We start from the raw sequence: 27,053 nt of genomic DNA, 5'->3' as shown, positions 1-27,053 counted from the left end.
CACACACACACAGACACACATACGCCCCGCCCCACACACACACACACACACACACATACACACATACGCCCCCCACACACACCACACACACACACACACACACACGCCATACATACACAAACACACATACCCCTCCGCCCCACACACACACACACATATACCCTCCGCCCCACACAAAACACACACACACCACATACCCTCGCCCCACACACACACACATATACCCCGTCCCACACACACACACACACACACACATACCCCTCCGCCCCACACACACACACACACACACACATACCCCCCCACACACACACACACACATACCCCTCCGCCCCAACACACACACACATATACCCGCCCCACACACACACACACACACACACACACACACACACACACCCCCCCCCACACACACACACACACATACCCCTCCGCCCCACACACACACACATATACCCCGCCCCACACACACACACACACACACACACACATACCCCCCCCACCACACACACACACATACCCCCCCCACACACACACACACACATACCCCCCACACACACACACACACACACATACCCCTCCGCCCCACACACACACACACACATACCCCTCCGCCCACACACACACACACACAAACACATACCCCACCCGCCCACACACACACACACACACACACACACCCCCCCCACCCACACACACACACACACCCCCACCCCACACCACACACACACACACACACACACATACCCCTCCAGGGGCCACACACACACACACACACACACACATACGCCCCCGCCCCACACACACACACACACACCACACACCACACACATACGCCCCCCCCACACACGCACACACACACCCCCACACATACACAAACACACATACCCCTCCGCCCCACACACACACACACACACACACACATTCCCCTCCGCCCCACACACACACACACATACCCCCCCCACACACAACACCACACCCTCCGCCCCACACACACACACATATACCCCCCGCCCCCACACACACACACCACACACACATACCCCTCCGCCCCACACACACACACACACACGTACCCCCCCCCACACACACACACACAATACCCCTCCGCCCCACACACACACACATATACCCCGCCCCACACACACACATACCCCTCCGCCCCACACACACACACACATTACCCCCCCCACACACACACACACACATACCCCCCACACACACACACACACACACACACATACCCCTCCGGCCCACACACACACACACACACATACGCCTCGCCACACATACACACACCCACACAACACACAAATACGGCCCCCCCCACACACCCGTCCGCCGCATACACACACACACACACATACCCCCCCCCCCCTGTTGTTGAAATTTTATATTCATGTGATTATTTTATTATTAATTGCTTATCCTATTATTAGTTGCTTATGCTGGAGTGATCCAGATCATACACAATTATTAAAGTACCATAACTTGCTTTGTGCGAATGAATATTATTTCTGTATCTGTGTGAGTGGAGATGTCTCTCCTGTCTGTGCCATGGGCCTCCAAGGCCACGGCCATTAACTTGTGTGTTCTGTATTATCTTGTCTTGGTGCCTGAGAGCCTGCAGAACCAAAAACATAAAACCTCATGACGGAAGCTACCATGGGGATTATCTTCCTGGAATAGGGAGTTAAAACAAGATATGATAGATTTCTCAGACGCGCAGTTAATTGCACAGGCCCCTGCGTATACATCATGCTGGAATGTTTTTTGAGAACATGTATCTGCATAGACAGTACCTTGAAGGGGGGAGATATGAATAAACAATCTGTAGTAAGGAGAAGAGTGGTGGATGTCTTTGAATATTGATAATTGGAATATTAATATTCAAAGGGTGCGTACATTTGTTGCGCTCTGCACATACATATATGCAGACAAAGGAGAAAAAACCTCTGTCCTTGTTTTTGCATGTAACTTGGACCCTATGTGCATAGTAAAGATTGGATTTTATTTACTGTCTGTGATGTGTTTTCTTACAGGAATAAATTAAAATTCCCCCCCCCCCACACACATACCCCTCCGACCCACACACACACACACACACATACCCCCCCCCCCACACACACACATACACACACATAACCCTCTGCCCAACACGCTCACACACACACACACACACACAAATACCTCTCCGCCCCACACACACACACACACACACACACACATACACATACCCCTCCGGCCCACACACACACCCACACACACACACACCTCCCCCACACACCCCTCCGCCCCACACACACACACACACACACATACGCCCCGCCTCCACACACACACACACACCCCTCCGCCCCACATGCTCACACACACACACACACACACACAAATACCCCTCCCGCCCCACACACACACACATACTCCTCCGCCCCACACACACACACATACACACACATACCCCTCCGCCCCACACACACACATACCCACACATACCCCTCCGCCCCACACACACACACACACACACATACACACACACACATACCCCCCCCACACACACAACACACATACACACACATACCCCTCCGCCCCACACACACACATACACACACACACATACCCCCCCCACACACACATACACACACACAAAAAAACACACACACCCTCCTCCGATAAAGACTCACATTTCCTGGGCCCCTGGTTTGATCCTGTTCTCTCCTCCATGTTCCACACTGTAAGAAACACAGAACAGAGTGAGTGTGTGTGTGTGTGTGTGTGTGTGGTGTGGGGCGGAGGGGTATTTGTGTGTGTGTGCGTGTGTGTGTGTGAGCGTGTGTGCGTGGGGTGGAGGGGTGTGTGTGTGTGTGTGGGTGGAGGGGTGTGTGTGTGTGTGTGTTTGGGGGGGTGGAGGGGTATGTGTGCGTGTGTGTCTGTGTGTGTTTGTGTACTTACAGCAGTTTGTGTGTGTGGGGTGGAGGGGTATGTGTGTGTGCGTGTGTGTGTGGGGCGGAGGGGGGTGTGTGTGTGTGTGTGTATGTGTGGGGCGGAGGGGTGTGTGTGTTCGTGTGCCGTGCGTGTGTGTGTGTGGGGGGGGGGTGTGTGTGTGTGTGTACTTACAGCAGTGTGTGTGTGTGTGTGTCCTTACAGCAGTGAGTGTGTGTGTGTGTGTGTGTGTGTGTACTTTCAGCAGTGTGAGTGTGTTTGTACTTACAGCAGTGTGAGTCTGTGTGTGGTGTGTGTGTGTGTGTACCTACAGGAGTTTGAGTGTGTGTGAGTGTGTGTGTGTGTGTGTGTACTTACAGCAGTGTGAGTGTGTGTGTCCTTACAGCAGTTTGTGTGTGAGTGTGTGTGTACTTACAGCAGTTGTGAGTGTGTGTGGGTGTGTGTGTGTACTTACAGTATGTGTGTGTGTGCGTGTGTGTATGGGGTGGAGGGGTGTGTGAGTGAGTGTATGTGTGAGAGAGTGTGTGTGTGTGTGTGTGTGTGGGGGGGGGCGGGGTGGCGGGGTGTGTGTGTGTACTTTCAGCAGTGTGAGTGTGTGTGTACTTACAGCAGTGAGTGTATGTGTGGGGCGGAGGGGTGTGTGTGTGGTGTGTGTGTGTGGGGCGGAGGGGTGTGTGTGTTTGTGGTGCGTGTGTGTGTATGTGTGTGGGGGGTGTGTGTGTGTGTGTGTCTGTGGGGCGGAGGGGTATGTGTGTGTGTGTACTTACAGCAGTGTGTGTGTGTGTGTGTGTGTGTGTGTGTGTGTACTTACAGCAATGTGTGTGTGTGTACATACTTACAGCAGTCTGTGTGTATTAGTGTTCTGCAGTGGGTTGGTTGCATTTTCTCCTGGATTAGTTAAGTATTATTTGTTTGCTTGCTGATTCTAAATTCAGTTTAGTTGTCATTATAGTGTTCTGCCGTGTATTTGTTTGTTTGTTAGCTATTACAAGTGGTGTTTATTTAGATTCAGCGAAACTGGGTTAGGTGTTTGTCTCTCTCAGGTGAGCTAGGCTATTAAGTTAGGTTCGCCTCCCGCCAACATGGGCAGAATATCTCTAACCTCATCTTCCCTCCCAGATCCCCTGGTATTGATCTCTGTGTGGCTGGTGGCCTCTGGAACTGCCAGTCCGCCGTCCAGAAAGCAGACTTCATATCTGCCTATGCCTCCCACCGCAACCTTGACTTTCTTGCTTTAACTGAAACGTGGCTCTCAACAGAGAACACGGCCACCCCGGCTGCCCTTTCCTCTGCCTTCTCTTTTTCCCACACACCCAGATCCTCTGGCAGAGGAGGTGGCACAGGTCTCCTAATCTCATCCTCATGGAGATCTAGTGTCTTCTCCTCATCCCTCTCCTTCTCCTCTTTTGAATTTCATGCGGTTTCTGTTACTTTGCCGTGCAAACTGTTTATTATTGTTGTTTATCGCCCCCCAGGTCCTCTGGGGAACTTCTTGGATGAGATGGACATCCTTCTTAGCTCTTCACCAGTCAATGACACCCCCCTGGTCCTCCTGGGTGACTTCAACCTCAACTCAGAGTCCACCCAGTCTACCTTTCTCTCCCTCCTCTCTTCTTTTGACCTTAGCCTCACTCTTTCCCCTCCCACCCACAAAGCAGGCAACCTTCTTGACCTCATCTTCACAAGGAGCTGCACAACAACCAACCTCTCTGTAACACCACTCCATATATCTGACCACTCCTTCATCTCTTTCTCTCTTCCACTCTCCTCTAACACCCATCCATCTCTCCCACCATCCACTGTCACCTGTCGACGGAACCTACGCCACCTGTCTTCCTCCACCCTCTCATCTACAATCCTCTCCTCCCTACCAACGAGTCTTTCTCTCGACTGTCTCCCGATGATGCGGCTACAACTCTCATGTCCTCCCTCTCATCTTCCTTTGACTCTCTGTGTCCCCTCACCACCAAAATAGCTCGGGCCTCCCCCCCCAGTCCTTGGCTTTCTGATGCTCTACGAGCTGTCCGAACCGAACTGCGGGCGGCGGAGAGAAAATGGAAAAGGTCCCGTCTCCCCAGTGATATGGCTTCCTTCCATGCCCTCTTATCGTCTTTCCATTCCTCTGTCTCTCTAGCTAAATCTTCCTTCTTTCACTCGAAAATTAACGTGGCCGCCTCTAATCCCCGCAAACTGTTTTCAACTTTCTCCTCTCTTCTGGCCCCCCCTCCCCCCCCACCCCTCTCATCACTCACACCTGATGACTTTGTCTCCTTCTTTGAAAAGAAGGTCGATGCTATTCGCAATTCCTTCTCCCAACCCTCCACCCCTGCTGACCCTCCTACCCTCCCCAACTCCCTAACCTCCTTTTCTCCGCTCTCTGACGCCGACACACTGAAACTCCTTACTTCCCACCGCCCAACCACCTGTCCTCTTGACCCCATCCCCTCTCCCCTCCTACAATCTATATCTGATGACATTCTCCCTTTTCTCTCCTCTCTAATCAACACCTCCCTCTCTTCTGGCACCATGCCCTCTTCCCTGAAGAGGGCCAGAGTCACTCCCCTGCTCAAAAAACCTACTCTTGACCCCTCTGCCCTGAACAACTACCGGCCTGTCTCTCTTCTTCCCTTTCTCGCTAAAACTCTGGAACGGGCGGTCTGCTCCCAACTGTCCACTTATCTTCTCCAGAACAATCTCCATGACCCCAACCAGTCCGGCTTCAAGAGTGGCCACTCCACTGAGACCGCCCTGCTCGTGGTCACTGAGGCACTCCACTCTGCTAAAGCAAAATCCCTCTCCTCTGTCCTCATCTTCCTCGACCTGTCGGCTGCCTTCGATACAGTCAACCATGAGATTCTGCTCTCATCGCTGTCAGGGATGGGTGTCACAGGGTCTGCACTCGCTTGGTTTTCCTCCTACCTCTCTGGTCGCTCCTACCAGGTGACTTGGGGGGCTCAGTCTCCGACCCTCACCCCCTACGAACTGGAGTCCCGCAGGGCTCAGTTCTTGGGCCTCTCCTCTTCTCGCTATACACCATGTCTCTTGGTTCTGTTATCTCTTCCCATGGCTTTTCTTATCATTCTTACGCTGATGACACCCAACTCTTTATTTCCTTCCCCCCCGACACCCAAGTCACCACACGGATCTCTGCCTGCTTGGCTGATATCTCTGCGTGGATGACTTCCCACCACCTGAAGCTCAACCTTGCCAAAACTGAGCTTCTCTACATCCCTGCTAAGTCCTCTCCGTCAATCGACCTCTCATTGACTGTTGAGGACTTTGTAGTTTCCTCCTCCCGTACGGCAAAGAATCTTGGGGTGACTCTTGATAACTGCCTCACCCTGGCTCCACAAGTATCCTCCACTGCCAGAACCTGCAGGTTCTTTCTCTATAATATACGCCGTATCCGTCATCTCCTGACTGAGAAAGCCACCCAGCTCCTAGTCCAGGCGCTCGTCATTTCCCGCCTGGATTACTGCAACTCCCTCCTAGCCGGTCTCCCAGCGTGTGCCATCAAGCCCCTCCAGCTGGTCCAGAATGCTGCAGCCCGCCTAATCACCAGTCAGCCCAGGTCGGCTCATGTCACCCCGCTTCTCATTGGCCTCCACTGGCTTCCTATTGCCGCACGCATCCGTTTCAAGGCCCTAGTGTTGGCATTTCAGGCTGCTAAGGGGACTGCCCCACCTTACATACAATCCCTGATCACTCCCTACTCCCCAGCTAGACCACTCCGGTCTGCCAGCTCTGGTCACCTTATGGTTCCCTCTCTACGTGCACCTGGCGGTCGAGCTGCACGTTCACGCCTGTTTTCCGTTCTGGTTCCTCAGTGGTGGAATGACTTCCCTACCACTGTCAGAACAGCAGAATCCCTCCCCCTATTTTGACGCAGACTCAAAACCCACCTTTTCAAACTCTACCTTAGTCCTCCCTCCTGATTTCCCCTGCCCCTCCTTTCTGATATCCCTATCCTTGTCTAACCCCCCCCCCCCCCCCAAAAAATAAAAAAATAAAAATGCACTTATGATGACAACTATGTTTAGAACAGCATTTCATGTGTATTTTCCTAGTTTCTGGATGTGATGCTTTGACTTATGGTAGAACCTATGCACTTGTAAGTCGCTTTGGATTAAAAGCGTCTGCCAAATGACTAAAATGTAAATGTAAAATGTGTGTATATACTTACAGCAGTGTGTGTGTGAGTGTGTGTGTGTGTACTTACAGCAGTGTGTGTGTGTGTGTGTACTTACAGCAGTGTGAGTGTTTGTGTGTGTGTACTTTCAGCAGTGTGAGTGTGTGTGAGTGTGTGTGTGTGTGTGTACTTACAGCAGTGTGAGTGTGTATGTGTCTTTACAGCAGTGAGTGTGTGTGTGTGTGTACTTACAGCAGTGTGAGTGTTTGTGTGTGTGTACTTTCAGCAGTGTGAGTGTGTGTGAGTGTGTGTGTGTCTGTGTACTTTCAGCAGTGTGAGTGTGTGTGTGTACTTACAGCAGTGTGAGTGTGTGTGTATGTACTTACAACAGTGTGAGTGTGTGTGTGTGTGTGTGTACTTACAGCAGTGTGTGTGTGTTTGTGTATGTACTTAGAGCAGTGTGTGTGTGTGTGTGTGTGTGTGTACCTACAAGAGTGTGTGTGTGTGTGTGTGTGTACTTACAGCAGTGTGAGTGTGTGTGTGTGTGTGTACTTACAGCAGTGTGAGTGTGTGTGTGTGTACTTACAGCAGCGTGGGTGTGTCCAGTTTAGCAGCAGACAGCGCTCTCACTCCTGAGTCTCCTGGGTGATTGTATCTCAGGTCCAGCTCTCTCAGGTGTGAGGGGTTTGAACACAGAGCTGAAGCCAGAGAATCACAGCCTCTCTGTGTGACTCTACAGCCTGACAGCCTGCAGAGAGAAGAACACACACACCTTACAGCACATTCACATAAACTAACCGAGCTGTGTGTGTCACACACCTTACAGTACATATAAACAAACAGAGCTGTGTGTGTCACACACCTTACAGCACATTCACATCAACTAACAGAGCTGTGTGTGTCACACACCTTACAGCACATTCACATCAACTAACAGAGCTGTGTGTCACACACCTGACAGCACATTCACATAAACTAACAGAGCTGTGTGTGTCACACACCTTACAGCACATTCACATCAACTAACAGAGCTGTGTGTGTCACACACCTTACAGCACATTCACATAAACTAACCGAGCTGTGTGTGTCACACACCTTACAGTACATATAAACAAACAGAGCTGTGTGTGTCACACACCTTACAGCACATTCACATAAACTAACAGAGCTGTGTGTGTCACACACCTTACAGCACATTCACATAAACTAACAGAGCTGTGTGTGTCACACACCTTACAGCACATTCACATAAACGAACAGAGCTGTGTGTGTCACACACCTTACAGCACATTCACATAAACTAACAGAGCTGTGTGTGTCACACACCTTACAGCACATTCACATCAACTAACAGAGCTGTGTGTGTCACACACCTTACAGCACATTCACATAAACTAACAGAGCTGTATGTGTCACACACCTTACAAAACATTGACAGTGTTCCCCAAAATGTAAGTAGTTGGCCAAAAAGAAAAAGCTTTTTTTTTCTGATGCAATTTGGAGGCTTCTGGTGCATTTGAAAATGTTAAATTAATCTCTAATACAAGCCTTCATTCTTAAGCATTTTGTTAAGTTCACGTTCAAATATGCCGACATCACATACTTGTACTGCCATTAAACAGAAATTTCTTCAGAAAATATGGTTGATAACTTGTTACTTGAATAAACAAATTATTCTACAAAGCGTGACATAAAAGATAGATGCTTCACTTTAATGATATTGAACAATAACTCTAATATGACAATATACAAATTAAACTATTAGGTTTATATATTCAGTAATCCATGTCAGACTCTTCCCAGTCCGTGTGAAGAGACACCAACACTGCACATACCCGTACACACACACACACACACAAACACACACACACACACACAAATGCACATACCCTGTACACACACACACACACAAATGCACATACCCGTACACACACACACACACACACACACACACACACAAATACACATACCCGTGCACACACACACACACACAAATGCACATACCCTGTACACGCACACACACACACACACACACAAATGCACATACCCGTACACACACACACAAATACACATACCCGTGCACACACACACACACATACACACACACACACGCACATACACACACACACACACACACACACACACACACAGAAACACATACGCACATTGTGGGGGCCCTGCTCCTGCATGTTGCGCCACGTGGGTGGAGAACCCCAGAAGGACCCGCACAACGCAGCCACGCAAACGTTACACATTAGGAGAGGTACACGAAGGAGTCTATTTTCCCAGAGAGGTAATGGGGAGATCAGCACCCTGGAGAGCGATCCCTCTTCCTGCAGTCCAGGACCCCGGACAACGCACGTGAGTGAACCTGGTGGAAAAATACTAACCCAGCTGCAGCCCTTTTCTCTAATGAGCAGGGGAAGAGATTTAAGGTGCGGTCGAGGCTACAAACAGAGTCAGTTGGCGCCTATCCTAAAAGAGGGAGAGACAAGAGAGAGGAAGAGCCAGCGCCAAACCGGGTAGACGATGGACCTTCTACGCCCTACCGTACCGACCCCACAAACCGGCCCTGAAGGAGACCCCACCTTCCCTGACGGCAAACCCAAAGACCCGGAGTCTGACGCCGGACACGTGAGTCTAATAAAACCCCAATCGTACTTACCCTGTACCTCTGTGCTTCCCCCCAGCCCTGACATGGCCCAAGAGGGAAGAAGGAAGGAGGTTCTGGAGCATACCCCGGTCCGGGAAGAACTTGAGTTGATTTTGCCTGAACGGCCCCTTTTATTTCTACCGTTTTTCCCTACCCTTGCCCTGAGGGGGGTGCAATCACCAATACCCCGAAAAAGATAAAAAGATTCATTTTTTCGGATAATTGCTGACTCCTGTGTCTGGTTTCCAGCTGGGCCCGCCCACTACACCTCAGGATCCACCCCGAGGCACCACAACGTCAACTAACATACACAGACCCCCCTACACATATACACACTAACATACACACACACACATACCCCTACACACACACACACACACATAATGTGCAGAAGTCTTCGGCACCCTACACTTTATTATATATATATGCTTATTTTTTGTGTGTGTTAGTTTAAAGAACTTAATTAATTTTCCAAAAGAAATCATTTTAAAGACATTTCACTATATAATTTTTAAAAGTAACAAATTACTCTAATTGACTACTTTTTACCTAAAAACTTGATCAAGGCTGTTTGAGATTAGGAGCAAGGAGCAGAAGAACTGTGGCAAGTTCACCAACATGTTTGGAACAACCTCCCTGCTGATTGTCTTCTAGAACTGCAGGACAGCGTTGATCTCAGAGAAGTGATGCAGTTTTAACGCCGAAGGGTGGTCACAAAAAATATTGAGTTTTTAACTATTCTGGCAAATTACAAAAATGAAATGTAAAATGTATAGTGCGTTTATTTAGGACCTTTCATTTAATTATTTTTGAAAGAATCTTACTGACCAGAATGTTATACAGGTGCCTAAGAATTTTGCACAGTACTCTACATGCATACACATACACAAACCCCCCAAACACATATACACTCACACACACACACACAACCCGCCACCCCACACACACGCATACCCACACACACATACACAAACCCCCCTACACAGATATACACAAACACTCACATACCCCCCCGACCCCCCTCCAACACACATAAACACATACTGTGCCACCACACACAAACACTCAGTTCAGTTCAGTTCAGTTCAGTTTATTCTTTGTCCCAAATGGGCAATTTGTTTGCAGCAGGACCACACACATACCACACAACAATAGGCATAACACAATACAGACAGACAGATTCTGCACAAGAAGCATAATAAATAGTTCAGTTGTGATAAATATTGGCAGTGCATTAAAAACTGAGTCATTTAAAATCAAGATACAATTTCAATAAATAGAAGGTAGATATAAAAAGAGGTAGTGGATTGGGGTATGGGGTCACTAAGTGGACAAGGCTATCTTCTTCTGTTGTGTGCATTCAGTGCTTGAATAGAAAGAGGAATAAAGGAATTTTTGTACCTCTGTTTTAAAGCAATGGGAGTTTTAAATCGTAAGCCAGATGGCAACAACATGTATTCTGTATACAGAGGATGACTTGTATCTTGATAGATATTCATGGCTTTGTTAAACAGCTGCTTGTTGAAATACTCAGTAAGACTAGTGAACTTCACTCCCACTATCTTATTGGCCACATTCACAATTTTAGAAAGTGCATTCTTGTCTTTGATAGTGACGTTTCCATACCAGCAGATAATGGAGAACGTCAGGACACTCAATAAAAGCTCTATAGAGCAGTGTCATCAATGTTTTATCCACCTGAAACTTTGCAAGTTTCCTGAGAGCAGAGAGTCTTTGTTGTCCTCTCTTGCACACAGAACTCATACACACATACCACCCCACCGCCACCACACACACACCCCACAAACACACACTCACTTATTGACCCCCCCACCCACAAGACACACACTCACATACACTATCCCCCACCAACACACACCCGCATACCTCGCCGAACCAAACACACACACACACACACACACACATACATACCGACCCCCCACCCACACACATACCCCCCGAACCAAACACACATACATACCCCCACACACACTCATACACACAACCCTTGAATACCTGCATAAATAAAACTAGAACGTTATGCCGTGGTCTGGGTGAATACTCCTTTCTGGATGGCACTTTGCCCCATCCGTCACCCTCCCCCTACCTCACCTTGTGCTTTCCTCAGACTGCAACAGGTCGAGAAGATTATAAAAAATAAATACAATAATCACAATACAAACACAAAATAACATCTTCGATAAGATATACACTTCCATACTAATATACTGATTGAGGTCCACTGATTGAAGTTTTTCTTTTTTAAGATATTTTTTAGGCCTTTTTCAGCTTTATTGGACAGTATATAGTATAGAGAGACAGGAAGAATGGGAGCGAGAGAGGGGAAGACATGCGACAAATGTCGGACGGTCGGATTCGAACCGCCGATGTCGCGACTCGCAATGAGCATGCGGTCAGTGCTCTACAGGCTGCGCCACCGAGACACCCTGATTGAAGTTTTTTCTATCTGTATCTTCATTACTGAGCTTGCTAGTTTGCCAATCTGCCGCTGTTAGTTCTCTAGTTCTAAAAGCCACTGCCTTCAAGGTGTCACAGACCTTGGAGTATTCAGTGACTGATTGTGGTAGACTAGCGCCATCTACAGCATATCCATTGAAACTGAGAATGACTCCCTGTGGAATGCCACAGTTTTGCACCCATTTTAAATGACTCCAACTGCAGGTGAAAAATATTTAACAAAAAATTCTGTTTCTTTAAAATATTTAAAACTTTAAAATCCTGAGTTTTAATGTTTTAATGCATTATAAACGGAGAAGGGCTTGATTAGGGTGAACTGTGATATTCTGGATTATGTACTGTAAAAATGTGGAGATTATGGAGAATACATTCTTTGAAATGGCATTTACAATTGTTCATTTATCAAAATGGGTGAAATAACTGGATAAAAATTACCCTGTAACATTACTCCTTCTCATGCTTAATGTCTTGTACATTTCTGTTGCCTGATTTATCAAACTTGAGCCAAACAAACTTGACCGTGAATCATTCGGAAATGCATTGACACAAATAATGAGGGATGGATCAAAGCTTTCACAGTTTTGTGGTTTTATTGTTCCATCCATTCATTCATATTTTATTTTAATTTGCAGTGGCAAAATTATTTTAATAAGCCAATTGAATATTCAGATTATTTTTCATATAAAAAACACAACTGGATTCAACATTAAAATGGGGGATGATTAATTTGGGTAATCCTGATAAATTCACTCTTAATTGGAATTGAATATGAATTCCATAAAACGCGTAAATAAACTTTGCTATAAATAAGGCGTATCCGTCATAGCTTAGACGGTCCTCCAGAGTGCGACATGCGACCAAAACTCTGTCTGCCTGACATTTAGCAGGTCTGTCTCTGTGTGACTGCGGTGCCCGTTACACCTGTCCCCGGCCCTGAAAGGCCCAGCCCAGACCCAACATCATCGGCGGAGGTAACCGCTCCACCACCTGTCTCCCCTGTCCCCGGGAAGATGCCTAATCCTGACCTAACATCTTCATCTGACTCCGAGCCAGAGCCAGAGCAGACCACATACAAAAAGGCCTAAATATACTGCCTTTCACAAAGAACGGCCTGTCCAATTTCCGTGGCTCAGATATGATAAAACGGGCAACATTATGCATTGTATTTATTGCAAAGAGTGCGGCCAAATCATGGCTGGGAACAGTGCTTTTGCTGTCGGAGCATCGGCATTCCTAATTGAAACGTTAAAAAAGCACAATGTCTCCAAGAAACACATCCTGGGCGTGACAGGTGTGTGGCGGGCAGAGGAGCCCCCCTCCCCACAGCGTTTCAGCGCCAGGCAGCGGAAAACCGAAGCAGTGAGGAGTCAGAAATGATAATACAATTTAACACAGCTTAGAATATAGCCAAAGAAGAGTGACCTTTTACTAAACTTAAGTCCCAGATCATCCTTATGAAAAGGAAAGGGTTAAATGTAAACCCGTTACAGCCATGAAACTGCCTGTGCCCAGACATTTCCACTAAGTGTGGGAGTGTGAGATCGTCTAAAGCCGCATCTTGTACAACGGGAGACCGCCAACATATTATAGGCCACATCGAGGTTGAGCATGGCCATGTTATACATAGTAACCCCAGCTCAAGTTAAGCAGAAATAAGACATGCAACACATTTAAATAGTCATCATTCAGATATGAATAATAAACGATTATGATTCAATAAGCATCTATAGGGCCCTAACTATGGAATCTGGCATTTCATATATTGTTTGATTTTTTCATGATCATTTTCTCTGTTTTAAAAGCCATATTGTCCTGTGGATGTTCACATAAAAACTCTTGTAGTGGCTTAAGGAGATCACCATTATCTCTTAAAAGTGGTTAGACATGCTGTCCCACTGCAACATGTCCGGTTAGAAACACAAGAAGATGCCACTGAATTCAACACTTAATTTATCACTGCCGCAGTTAGCACACACTTTCAGTTGAAGATGTGGTTCTGAATGGGATAATTATCTAACCTGGTAGCATTATGTACATGATGCATCCACCTCCACACTGTATTAGAATATGGACACTTAACCATTCCACAGTCAACACTGCCCTCTACTGGGTTCAAGTATTTCTCACATTCTGTCAGCCGACAAAAACGGTTTACAAAATTGCCAAAAAGTCATAGAAATAGGTGAAGGTATAACTTTGCAAGCTAACTTGCCACATGATTGATAAATCCGGTGGAATTTGTTAGTTTGGTTCCCATAACACATAAATTTAGACACAGATTGGCAAAAATATTGATAAATGAGGCCCACTGTGTGTAAACAAATGAGAAAAGGGGTGACATGGCTCAGGCAGTAAGAGCAGTCGTCTGGCAGTCGGAGGGTTGCCAGTTCAATACCCCGCCCGGGCTGTGTCTAAGTGTCCCTGGGCAAGACACCTAACCCCCAAATGCTCCTGACGAGCTGGTCGGCGCCTTGCATAGCAACCAATCACCATTGGTGTGTGAGTGTGTGTATGAGAAGCATCAATTGCACAGCGCTTTGGATAAAGGCGCTATATAAATGCCAACCATTTACCAGAAAAGCCTAGCCAAGGTTGCTTTTCCTGTCGGTCCTCCACATTCTTCTTTGTTGATGGAACAGCCTAGACTACGCAAATTCATGCAAACTGCTGACGATGTCATTGTCACAGCCCTTTTTGACTTGCTGCATTAGTACTATAGAAAGGCCAAATTCAAGTTGGTTCTCCACAAAAGTGCAGGGTTTGCAATCTTGCATATGCACCCGACCATCAACTGTTGGAAATATTAAGTTCAAATGTAATACATCATATAATTGTATGGTGTAAGGGTAATTTTCTTAATTTATTCTTAATTGACAATGTGTGTTAACATAAAGACAATCACATGATTACAAATAACCTTTGATAAAGTGATAATCCTTATTACTATTAGACCACTTTCTGAATTAAGTGCTTACGATGAGTCTTTCTCTGTCTCTCTCCCAGCAGACAGACAGCCTTTGACCTTAATGTCTCTGCTTCTCCTGGAAGGGGGTAGCTAGCACATTCCGCTCTTACAGCAAGGTCAACAACGGGTATTCAGAAGACAAAATACTGATAAATGTTCGTGGCCAGCTTCATGTCTTTTTGTTTTGGTAAAGCTCCCCCTTCAGGAAAAGTGTGTATAAGAGTCTTACTATGTCTGATTCAAATCAGAAAGCCGGTAAGCTTTCTCACTTTGTCATTTCTTTGCAAATAAATATGAAAGTTAAATAGAATAGCTTTTGTGTTTTTACTGGATCTGTTTCATCAGACGATGCTCATCCGTGATATCTTATTTGTGCATGTTAAAAAGGGAATTTTCCCCCGCACAGTTTGCCGATGAGGATGGGATCGCTAATGTGGTTCTTCCCTATACAGAACAGTCTCGGAGTCTGTGACATGGACAGACAGTGTACACTGCCAGGGGTTATAGTCCCTTGAACCGAAAAAGCCACCCCACGAAGGGATTGTAAGCAATCGCCTACGGGGAAGAATGATGATATCCGGTCCAGTTCTGAGACGTTTATGTGTGGGGTAACCAATACACGATCCTAAAAAACTAAAGAACACTCAGGTGAGGCCATAGTAAATCACTAAAAGGTACCTCGTTTGACTTGGGGCTGACGGGCCCATCACTCAGGGACTGATTCAAACACAAGAGCCGGTATGCTCTCTAGAGCCGGTATGCTCTCACTAATACTCTGGGACTGGGTCCCAAGCGCTGATAGAAGTAATAGTTAATAGTTAACTATTAGAATTGATTGGTCTATTATTAATTATTAATAATAAGGTAGTGGGGTGAGGTAATAACCATGAGCTCAAGAGGCAAGACCCAGAATTTGCGGGTCCTATGAAAATAATCCATGACAGTATGGGTCGGCAACCACACACCAGTGTATTATCATTTTATAATGTAAAAATAAATGTAAATGGAAATATGTTTGGATTTGTGAAGAAAAAAAAGAAACAATGTTAAGACAGGAAAAGCAGGCTAAGAGGGAAGGAGATACATCTGCAGTAAAAAAAAGAATAATTAAAATATATATATTTTTTTTAAATGTATTACTTTCTTTGTCATTTTTTATTTATTTATTTATTTATTTTTATTCAGTGTTACCTCCTGTTGTGCATTTCAACTGCTCTTTTGATCCAAATTTAGCATAACTCGCTGGCATATACAAAATTGACCTGGACCGAGATTACCCTGCGTGTCCGCCAGACCACTATCACCCAACCACCGAGGAGCAGAGTCCAGTGCTGTGAGACCCCCACTTTCCAGCAGTGGGGCTGCGGATAGCGGAGTCAGGCAACAGCCTCAGCAAGCCCAGATTCCACGGGAAAGGTAATTTCCACCACGGGTGAACTGCACAGAATGCCCAAACCCCAGAGTGGGTCAGGAAGACCAGGGTCTGATGGTCCTGCAACTCGTCTCTGGAAGCTGTCAGAGTTACATTCCATTCCATTTTTGGAATTTGGCAGACGCTCTTATCCTGAGCGACATACAACAAAGTGCATACCCATAACCAGGGCTAAGTGCGCTGAAAGACCCTAGAGGGAAGTACAATTTCAATTGCTACCCGTACAACAAAGATAAGGACCAGGGCCAATTATTATTATTATTTTATTTTTTATTTTTTTTAAATCAACAAATAAACAAACAAAGCAAAAGTGACCAAACTTAACTATCCAAATACTGCTTACCTAGCCAACTAAAAATACCAAAACACAAAGTAAATCACAAAGACAACAATTAAGGGATGGGGAGAGGTGCTGCTTGAAGAGGTGCGTCTTCAGTTTGCGCTTGAAGGTGGGGAGAGATTCTATAGTTCTGACCTCAACAGGGAGTTCGTTCCACCACTGTGGAGCCAGAACAGACCGTAGTCGTGAGCGTGAGGTGGAGGTGCCAAGCGGCCTGTGGAGGCTGAACGAAGAGGTCTGGCAGGGGTGTAGGGTCTGATGATTTTTTGTAGGTAAGCTGGGGAAGACCCCTTAACTGCTTGGAAGGCTAGCACCAATGTTTTGAATTTGATGTGAGCCATGACAGGCAGCCAGTGGAGGGAAGTAAGCAGGGGGGTGACGTGAGTATTTGGGAAGGTTGAAGATCAGACGAGCTGCTGCATTCTGGATAAGTTGGAGGGGTCTGATGGCGGACGCTGGGAGGCCAGCCAAGAGGGAATTGCAGTAGTCCAGGCGGGACAGAACCATCGCTTGGACCAGGAGCTGGGTCGAGTAGGGGGTGAGAAAGGGGCGGATTCTCCGTATGTTGTATAGGAAGAACCTGCATGACCGGGTCACCGCCGCAATGTTCTCGGAAAGGGACAGTCTGCTGTCCTTCACCACGCTGAGGTTCCTTGCACTGGGTGATGGCTTGAGTGTGGTATCCCCGAGGGAAATGGAGAGGTCCAGATGGGGAGAGGTATTAGCAAGGATGAATATCATTTCAGTCTTGCCTGGGTTGAGCTTTAGATGGTGGTTGTCCATCCAGCTCTGGATGTCACTCAGGCAAGCAGAGATACGGGCTGAAACCTGTGTATCAGATGGTGGGAACGAGATGAAGAGTTGGGTATCGTCCGCATAGCAGTGGTAGGATAGCCCATGTGCAGTGATCACAGGGCCAAGGGAACGAGTGTAAAGAGAAAAAAGAAGCGGGCCTAGGACTGAGCCCTGGGGAACTCCTGTGGCAAGGGGCCAAGGTGTCGATACCGTACCAGCCCAGGCAACCTGGAAGGAGCGACCAAAGAGGTAGGACTCAATCCAGTCCAGGGCTGTGCCACAGATGCCCGTTGCTGACAGGGCGGACAGGAGGATGGAGTGATCCACAGTGTCGAAGGAAGCAGAGAGATCTAGAAGAATGAGGACAGAGGAGAGGGAGGCTGCTCATGTGGCATGGAGCAACTCACTGACGGAGAAGAGCGCGGTCTCTGTCGAGTGGCCCGATCTGAAGCCAGACTGATGGGGGTCTAGCAGGTTGTTGTTAGAAAAGAAAGAAGAAAGTCGAGTAGAAGCAGCTCGTTCCATGGTTTTAGAAAGAAAAGGAAGAAGAGATACGGTAGTTCAGGATGATGGAGGGATCCAGGGTAGGCTTTTTTAGCAATGGAGTGATGTGGGCCCTCTTGAAGGATGCTGGAAAACAGCCGGAAGACAGGGAGGAGTTGACAAGGGAGGTGACAAATGGGAGAATGTCTGGTGTGATAGTCTGGAGAAGAGAAGAGGGGAGGTCTTCGAGGGAGAGAGCAGACTGGGATGGGGTGAAACATAACATCACAAACTGGGACGGAGAGTCACTCTGACACGCCTATTTAACCTCCTAAGACCCGCACTCTTTTTTGGTATGCATTTTAAATTTCTCTTTGCTATTTGGGCTTATTGGGACCTGATAAGTATAAAAACTAAGCATCATCTTTTGACATGATGTAGTTTTTGAGAAAAATGATGTCCACATATGTGGACTCTCGGTCTTAAGAATTAAGTATTATGGTTGTACAGCCCAAAATGTGGAGTCCACGCATGTGTATGCCAGGTCTTAGGAGGTTAAATTGCCTACAATTGCTCACAAGCAATATCAAATCAAAGCTAATCTACTGATAAATTCCACAGCTATTTAAGCTATTTAAACAAACGTTCAATCACTCTACAGGTATGCAACTAGTAGAAGTGATTAACGGCAATAGACAAACAAACTGGCTCAAGCCCTAACACTTGCTGTTCAAATTAGCAATTTAAAATCAAACGTTACCGCGTCTAGAGGAAAATCCGCAGCAATACTAGAACACCTAGTTGGAATGATGCACTTACTGACTAAGGACAACTTTCGCAAGTCTAATATACGCTAGCGTCGCTCTGACACGCCTATTTAAATGGCCTACAATTGCTCACAAGCAATATCAAATCAAAACTAATCTTCTGGTAAATAGCTTAAATAGCTGTGGAATTTAAGACAAACGTTCAATCACTCTACAGGTATGCAACTAGTAGAAGTGATTAACGGCAATAGACAAACAAACTGGCTCAAGCCCTAACCCTTGCTGTTCAAATTAGCAATTTAAAATCAAACGTTACCGCGTCTAGAGGAAAATCCGCAGCAATATTAGAACACCTGGTTGGAATGATGCACTTACTAATGGAATGATTGCAGGCCGTGTGTGTGGACCTGCAGATCCGAGTCAGGTGGGCGGAGAAGGTTTGGTGAAACTGTTAATGATGTTCTTGAGAGACTTACAGAAAAATACGATGCACACAGCGGAATGGAGAAACCTGGAGATAACATGCCAGTCTCACCCCGTACGGAACCCAGCTGACTAACTGCTTCATGGACGGTTTGCGGAAAGAGCTGGCTTCAGCAAAAGGATACTGGACTTTGGGAAACTTTAATGTCACGATCCAAAACCCTGGTGGCTGCCCCGGATGGAATGGCTGGACTCAGATGCCACAGGACGCTGGTGCTTTCCAGAAATCCTGGCAGCCAAACTGGATTGCAAGAACAATGAAGGTGTGCAGGGCGCATGCACGGGGTGGTAATTCCGCGGGTTTTCTATATCGAACACCTGCAAATTCATTACCAATCGGGTTGTTAAAAGTAAATAGGCGAGCATTAGTTATTGTAAATATGGGGGCTGGTCATTCTGTAATAACAGCTAAATTGTGGGGATCAAAGCCTCCACCTTGTGGAAAAACTATGGTCAGTCAAGCTGCCGGAGGATGTAATACAACAGAAAAGTTTATAATTCCTTTATTGGTTCAGGATAACAATGCAGGTTCTACTATCATTTTAAAACATGCATTTATATTCTCTCCTGTATGTCTGGTAAACCTGCTTGGCAGAGATATTAGGATAGGTTGTAGAATGCACAAATTTAACAATTGGTAGAATTAACAGTGTAGAAAACTTTGAAATGTACTTCTATGCGTGGGATCTGGACAGATGCCCAGGCACAGCTAAGACCAGGTAAATATGCCAGTGATTGAGGAACTAGGATGTAGCAGAGGGTTTGAGAATGTGTAGAAGATTGATGTAAAAGATGTATTGAACAGAAGAAAAAGGGGTTTGAGTACCTTGCTCAGACACAGGACGAAATGAGGCACTGGTGAAAAGCCAGTGAGAATTAAAAGAAAACTGCATGTAGGGAAGGAGTAGAGTTTTTGAAATTAGGAGAAATGGTATGGTGAAACAAAATTGTGTACTAACTTGTTTTTGGTAGGATAAGATTTTTGCATTGTCTGTAAAATTGAGCTCAGCACAACAGCCATTTTGTACCATTTTGGGAAGCGTACCCCATATGTCTCTGTGTAAAGCCTCAAACAAAAAAATGGGAGGACACAGGACCCTGGGTTAAATTATGTTCGGACTACAGACTGGGAAGAGAGAAGAACTCACAAAATATTGTCCCTCTCTGTGTGTTAATGCACACCAGTTTCCAGATTCTCTGACAGCATTCATGCATTGCCTTGTGACACACATGTATTTGCATGTGTCAGACCCAAAACTGAGTGCAATCCCCTGTCAATTGTGGGCCATGCCCAAATATGATGCGGGGCTCATGACTGGGGCTACTCTACTTCAAGTTACCCCTAAAGTCAGAGTACAGGCCATGTAAACGCAAATGTCCTGTTGAAGTTTGATCAAAATGCCCTTATTGAAAACCAGGAATGATGAAGTTTGATTTAAATACTTTCAGAATCATGTGCAAAAATACCCTTTCCTAAATGTTACTATTTATCTATATACTATATTTCAAATGCTGTTTAGTTCTACAATAAGCCATAATGTTTGAAGAATCATTATTAATTATGTTAAAATGAATAAGTCAGTCATCATGAGCAATTAGAACTGTATGTCTGTTAAAACACATTGAGCTGCAAAGTATAGTTTGTTTAATGAAAGTGCAGAGAACACTTAATCAGGTTTTTAAAAACCATGGCATTGGATACGGCCTGTTTTGACTGAGTGATGCAGTTCAAGCAATGTGGGTCTTTGCAGAGAAATGTTTTGAGTTAGTGATCACCAGCCCAATTTGCCTGCATCATTATATAGGCGGAAGGTTAAGACAGCTCAGCTTTCATGGAGTGACAGAAAATTTTAAGGCGGGTCAAGAGAGACAAGAGAGACAATGTGATGTTATATGACAATTGATTGGTTAGCTATAATGTATAAAGACTAGGATACTTCCTACTGTTACTTTGGTATTCTCTGATCTCTGAATTCTGAAGTTCTCTGGAGCACACAGACTCCCCAGATTAATCTGTTTTATTTTAAACTAAAGATTTGTAATGAGCACCTACTGACTCTGAATATTTCTTCAACATCATTGCTGCCAAAACAACTTCACCCACGTAAAAGGGAAGAGGAGGAAAAGCGACAAAAAAATATTTCCTCAACATTTGGTGCCGAAACCCGGGATCCAATCTTCTGAAGCGGGACTGCTGACGACTGATGTTTTTCCCTGAATAGGACCAGTGCACACAACTAAGATGCAGGTAAACTGTCACCTTTTTTATAAAAGACTGTGAGGGTGTTACCCATGGCCCATCAGCTTTTGGCAGTGCCTGTAAAGGAGTGACGGATACCTGTGGGTGAGTTGTTTATTTTTTAAAAGTGTGATGTTGAAAAGCATGAATGAAGTACAATGATAAGGAATGAGCCTTATAGCTAACCAAAACCCGTGAGAAGTTGTATCGGGCATACTGACAGTTGGTGCAGTGCACGCATGCGGGCGGACAGACTTGTCCATACTGACTCGAGAAACGTGGAATTCTATGTGGAACAGGGACTTAATTTAAAGGCAAAAGACTCCTTTTAGAAGAGCCGTAAATCACTTTGGAGAGGATCGTACATATCACTTCCTATCCCTGAAAAGACCTTAGCGACCCAGAGAGGGGCAAGGCATGGCAGCTGCACGGGTACAGGCCGCATACGAGAAGTTTTGACGGTATTTTGTAAAATACTTGCTTTCACAAGCTACTATAGCTCTATGTCTTGTGTGTGTCATCTTTACATATTTTTTTATATTATTTTAAGGTTTGAGAATCCTTTGTAAATATATGCGTGATTACTGCCGGGTTGTGAATATTGTGAATTTCCCAAGGGAGAGAACAAATTGATTGGTTGTTCTCATATATAATAATGGTTATATATATATATGTATATATATAATGAATAATAATAATAAATATTGTGGATTTCCAAGGGGGAGAACAAATTGGTTGTTCTCATATATAATAAAAATATATAATAATAAGGAATTGGTGTAAGAGGAACACATACAGTTCCATAGTTCCATTGCCAAAGGTTTATTTTCATTTTTATTTCTTATCTTTATTTTTATTTTTATCTATTAAAAAAAAAAAGAGGTTATTTTTCTTTTTTTTCTTTCCGGTTCTTTTTATTCAGTATTTGGGAAAAGCAAATGCAACAAAGAAAGGTTGATCTTGTGATTTTGACGGACTGCTCAGAAACATTAGATAAGATTGTGACTCCCCTGGACCTTATGTTCAAACATAAAATAATAATAATAATAATAATAATAATAATATTAATTAATTAATGAAAAATAAAAAATAAAAAACTATGTGTGGCCAGATAAGACTGGAACATTTAAACCTGATTGCTTGGAGAGTGTTGAGGCTGTGTTGATTGAGAGAGAAAAGAGCCCAGGCTGGGGGAAGAAAAATTAGATAAAAATATGTACCGACAACATTTTAATCAATGGAGAATTGAGTCGCAGAGGCATCAGGACAGGCTTGGCAGAGGGACTGAAGCTACCAGGAAGAAGCAGAGAGGGGTGCCCGGGAAGGAGGAGCTTTCCAGTGACAGAGAACCAAGCTTCCCTGCCCTCACTGAGAAACCACCACCTTATTCTGGAGCTTCCCCTGCTGGAAGGAATGTACCCTGACATTGAGGAGGTCCAAATGATGGTAAGTCAAGTAAATCAATCTGACACTTCCATTACAGATGGAAGGAGACCTGCAGGTGGAAGGATGACTCAGAGAAGGGACTTATCAGGCCAGCTGAGCACCTCCTGTCCTCCCCACCAGAGGGACACCAGCAGCCCTTCCAGAATTCAACACCCCTCCATGCAAAGCGCCTGTTCATTACAGAGTGATGACCTACGCGACAGCCAGCTATTTGGAGGAGGATCCATGGCCCATCAGGAACCTTGCCAGAAGCAAGAGCGCCCCCTAAAGGTCGCAACCGGAAAATAGACTTTTATCCTATAGTACCAGACCCATCAACAATACTCACCAAAATCCAACCTTCAACAACCCATTACACTGTCATAGACTTGTGCTCATCATTTTTCTCCATCCCCTTACATGAACAATGCCACACCCTTTTTGCCTTCACCTACAGAAGCCAGCAATACACATAATCCAGGCTGCCACAAGGATACGTGGAATCACCATGTGTGTCCAACCGAATTGTCCAACAAGATCTCTCCGATTTCGCTCCGTCCAATGGGAGCACACTCATTCAGTATGTAGATGGTCCCATCCAAAGAAGCATGCAAGCAAGACAGCAGAGCACTCCTTACATGTGTCACACGCTGTGGACTGTCTAGAGAAAAAATTGCCCTAACCTACCAACGAGTTTCTGTCTACAAAGTTTTGTTGACCCAAACACACATCACGATCACTCGCTGGTTGGCAACCCAGCCACTCTCATGACCACTCCCCTCGATGGAGAACCGCACAACTGCAAAGCCACAGTTGAAGAGGACTCAAGCCCTAGACCTGATCTGCTTACAAACCCCCTAAGCACCCCAGACATTACTTTGTTTGCAGACGGCTCATCATTTATTGACCCCAACATCAAAATAGGAAATCAGGATTTGCCATTGTCACTCAACACTCCCCTTTCACTTCCCACACTGTAATGGAAACAGCTCTAGCTCCAGGAACTGCCCAGCAGGCAGAGATAGTAGCACTGGCTAGAGCCTGCCAGTTGGCAGAAGGGAAGTCTGTCAACATCTATAGTGACTCTGCCTATGCTTGCGGGGTGGTACATTCATGGGGGGCCACTTGGGCATGGCGTGGGTTTTTAACAGCAACTGGTACACCGGTGCCTTACTCAAGGCAATAAAACTACCATCAAAGCTAGCCGTGATACAATAAAATATAAGACCCTGTTTCCCAGGGCAACGCGCATGCGGATGCTGCAGCTAAAAGAGCTGCTGACCTACCATCTTGGCCTGCTAATCAGGCCCCTGTAATGGAAATACAGGAATTTACTTAGCCAGAACTTCTGGAGGTACAGTAGTCTGCCTCCACAACTGAGCAAGAACTCTGGAAATTCAGAGGTTGCTCTAAGGATCCTGTCACTGACATATGGCGCCACAAGAACACGGGCAAAGTCCCTGTTGCAACTCCTCCGCCCAGAGGCTGAGGGAGGAATTGGTCCTGTTCTTCATGCGTTGTTCAAAGCTGGTGTTGTGGTTCCCTGCCCTAACTCTCTGTGCAATACAATTCTGCTTGTAGAAAAAAAAAGAAAAACACAGGTGTAAACACTGTGTTCCAGTTGTATCTAACCTAAACTACTAGTGTGGCCCAAGTCCCGGGCAATGCAAAACATTTCACTGTGATCGATCTTGCTAATGTTTTTTGTTTTTTTTCAGTATGCCTGTTGATATTGATTCCCAGTACTGGTTTGCTTTTACGTTTAAGACAAAACGATACACCTGGTCTAGACTACCACAAGGGTATTCTCTGCTGCTCTACAGGAGAATTCCAAACAGTTCCAAATACTAATTCAGTATGTTGTTGACATTCCCAATTCAAGATTCTGCTAAAATTCCAAGTAACAGGGCTGCAAGGTCAAACAAGAAAAACTCCAGTTCACCCTGATTGAAGTTATATATCTAGGCCACAAAATTTCTAAAGCAGGAAAATATTTGGGAATTGACAGAATCCAGGCGATTCTCGATTCTCCTAAACTCCAAAGTAAAAAAAAAAAAAAAAGGCATGACCCGTTATTGTAGACAGTGGATCCCTGACTACTTCACCCACGGCCCAAATATCTGCTAACGATAAGGTTACACGGACAGAGACTGCTGACATGTATTTTCAGAAATTAAAACGAGAACTGACATCAGCCCCGACTTTGGGCCTTCCTGACATTAACAAACACTTTCTTTTGACTATGAATGAGAAGGCTGATTATATGACTGCTGTTCTTCTGCAAAAAAACATGGTAGAAACAGGCCTGTTGCATATTATTCTCAGAAACTTGATGCTGTCGCTAGGGGTCTCCCCCCTTGTCTGCGATCAATTTCAGCAGCTGCTTCTGCTGTAACGGCTTCTGCATCGATCTTTGCTTATCGCCCATTTCTGGTTAGTAGCTGAAATTCTGCTAAAACAGAAAACTGCTCATTTCTCATCAGCCCGATTTCCAGGTCACTTGTTTGCCCAGGCTGCTGAACTTTTTTGCTCTCAAATGCGCCCGGTATTTGTCCCAAGGTAAAACTGTAAATATTTTCACTGCCAGCAGATATGGGAACACAGAGGTTTTCTTACTTCTTCAGGAAAAGCTATTCAATATGGACATTTGGTGCAGAGCCTCCTACAGGCCATTCTTTTGCACAATGGTAATACGTATTTAATATGCACTCATATCAAAAGCCATATTAATGTGATAACCAATGAAAACAACGTGATTGGTAGCCATTAATATGAAATATATAATAAATGCACTAAGTTTTATTAAGACACATTCACTGTTAGTTATACTGTATCCTTTTTCCTGTTTGTATGCACTTCAGAAAAAGACCACTAGAGGTCCCTCTGGAGCTGGAATGGTCCGAGAGGGGAGCAAGGGTTTCAGGTGTGGGTCCTGCGGGCCCTCAAAGAAATGGCGGAGGGAACATGTATTTTAGAACCACACTGATTCCACAATACTAAGCACAATTGGTGCCAAACCAATCAGAGTTGACTTATCTTCACGTATTGAGAAATCATTGTGGCGGGAGGTAGACGGACAGCTGTGGGGCGGGAATAAGCCCGTCTGAAACTGTATAAAAGATGGTGTATAGTTCAATGATGTGAGGTCACTTTTTATTAAATCTTCAAACCGGTGCACTGCTACGGGAAGAAAATCCTAGGGGAAACACTGTATTCAGTTGTGTCCTTTATTTATTAAATATGATTTCATAAAAGGTATTATAGGTTTCTAAGGGTGCAGACACTGATGCTATAATACTTCACAAACATATCACTAATACAACGTATTGTAAAATAATTAAACCACATACGTCATAACTCTTAAACCTCCCACTCAAAGCTCATGCACACATTATGCAGTTTGCTGACACCCCCAGACCTATTGTTCTGCCTACTACTACTCAGACCTCTTCACAGCAGTGACTGATGGGCCATTTCTTACACCTAGGTCACTTCTACATCTACACTGGTTTCAGGTTTCATTTGGCAGTTTGCTTCTGCGTCAACACAAACTGAAAAGAAAGGAAAACTTGGTGCTTTTAAATATTTCCTGTCGCAGCGGGTAATCTGGTAACCAGAAAACAATGATAGTGTTGGCTCCTGCTTTTGGATTTCCTCAGAGCAATAGAGAGAGTTGTGTCAATGGAGGGTGAAAACACTAGGCGGTCATGTGGTTCATGAAGGCTTCAAATAGTTTTAAATATCATCGGTTAACATTAAATTAATGAGGAGACGTAATTTAAGCAACATTAGATTAGATTAGATGCCATGCATTTTTAAATATGGTCTTTAATTTTTTTAAATATGAAAAATTCTACAGGTCACAAACCTAAACACAGACAACAAACAGAGGGCTCCAAAACATTTAACAGCTGGACAACAATA

The 27,053-nt window shown here is 45.3% G+C and overlaps 1 protein-coding gene across 1 annotated transcript in view; it reads right to left on the bottom strand.

Annotated features, from left to right (window-relative positions):
- Nucleotides 1-2,677: 2,677 nt before the first annotated feature.
- LOC133140496 (NACHT, LRR and PYD domains-containing protein 3-like) overlaps nt 2,678-27,053 on the bottom strand; it is a 64,705-nt gene continuing 40,329 nt past the window's right edge. The window contains exons 10-11 of the mRNA XM_061260494.1: nt 7,656-7,817; nt 2,678-2,729 (exon numbers count right to left, since the gene is read on the bottom strand). Coding sequence (XP_061116478.1) covers nt 2,678-2,729; nt 7,656-7,817 — 214 coding nt within the window. The remainder of the gene's footprint in view (nt 2,730-7,655; nt 7,818-27,053) is intronic.

This window comes from Conger conger, chromosome 11 (genome assembly GCF_963514075.1).
Source record: "Conger conger chromosome 11, fConCon1.1, whole genome shotgun sequence".
NCBI lineage: Eukaryota > Metazoa > Chordata > Actinopteri > Anguilliformes > Congridae > Conger > Conger conger.
This window is presented reverse-complemented; position numbering and strand designations above follow the sequence as displayed.